This window comes from Galeopterus variegatus, unplaced genomic scaffold (genome assembly GCF_000696425.1).
Source record: "Galeopterus variegatus unplaced genomic scaffold, G_variegatus-3.0.2 Scaffold5661, whole genome shotgun sequence".
In the NCBI taxonomy this organism is placed as follows: Eukaryota; Metazoa; Chordata; class Mammalia; order Dermoptera; family Cynocephalidae; genus Galeopterus; species Galeopterus variegatus.
In genome coordinates, this window is record NW_007731772.1 from 32264 (window position 1) to 33087 (window position 824).

Sequence of the window (824 nt, forward strand, 5' to 3'; positions counted from 1 at the left end):
TTAGTGATAAAGATTTTCCATTTGCTTTCCCACTTCATTCCAAATATGGAGATTTTGCTATAATTGTATAAGATGGGATGAGTATAGGTATACAGGTGTTCATAGATCTCATTGTGGTATCTGATTTATTAAATACACTTGTTATTTGTATGTAAGTTCAAGAGGCTAGTGATTTCATATTAAAAATTGTAGAGCTAATTTGGTATTTTCTGATACCCTGTTGTGAAATGTTTTGTTGCTTTAAATACTCATATTTCCATATTATCATTGATCACATTGTTTGTTTCTTCATTAGAGAGAGAAGATTCATGAGAGATGCAAGAATATTTGTCCTCCTAAAGATACCTTTGACAGGACTCTCTTACATACTCATGGTATGAATATGTGCTATTTGTAGATAATAAAGCATAGCGTAAATATCAACAAACAAAATCTTAATTGTGGGACCTGGTTGGCTACCATATCTTAATTTTTATTTCTAGTAAAATATTTATACCTGATGATTATAATCTTTTCTTAAAGTGTTTGAGAGAAAAATCATGGGTCTGGCAGTAGTGTAATTATATCTTGGTGCTTGCTATTTTGCTTATTGCTTAGAAATAGATGAGTAGGAAATAGTCTCAGTCCTCCAGGAGGTGATGATCTCCTCAGTAAAGTTAAAAAATAAACCAATAATTGCAGCACTGTTTATTAAACAGTAAGTTCAATGTGGTGAGGTTGTATAGCTTTCCTAACAGCTTTAGAAGGCTTCCTAAAATTGATGACAATTACCTGTTTTTTAATGTGACACATTTATGCAGTAAAAGGCATGCCAGGAAAAGGGA

General features: G+C 31.9%; 1 protein-coding gene across 1 annotated transcript in view; it reads left to right on the forward strand.

Annotated features, from left to right (window-relative positions):
- Positions 1 to 824, forward strand: part of VPS54 (vacuolar protein sorting 54 homolog (S. cerevisiae)) — a 107294-nt gene that overhangs the window by 32263 nt on the left and 74207 nt on the right. The window contains exon 4 of the mRNA XM_008589813.1: positions 296 to 374. Coding sequence (XP_008588035.1) covers positions 296 to 374 — 79 coding nt within the window. The remainder of the gene's footprint in view (positions 1 to 295; positions 375 to 824) is intronic.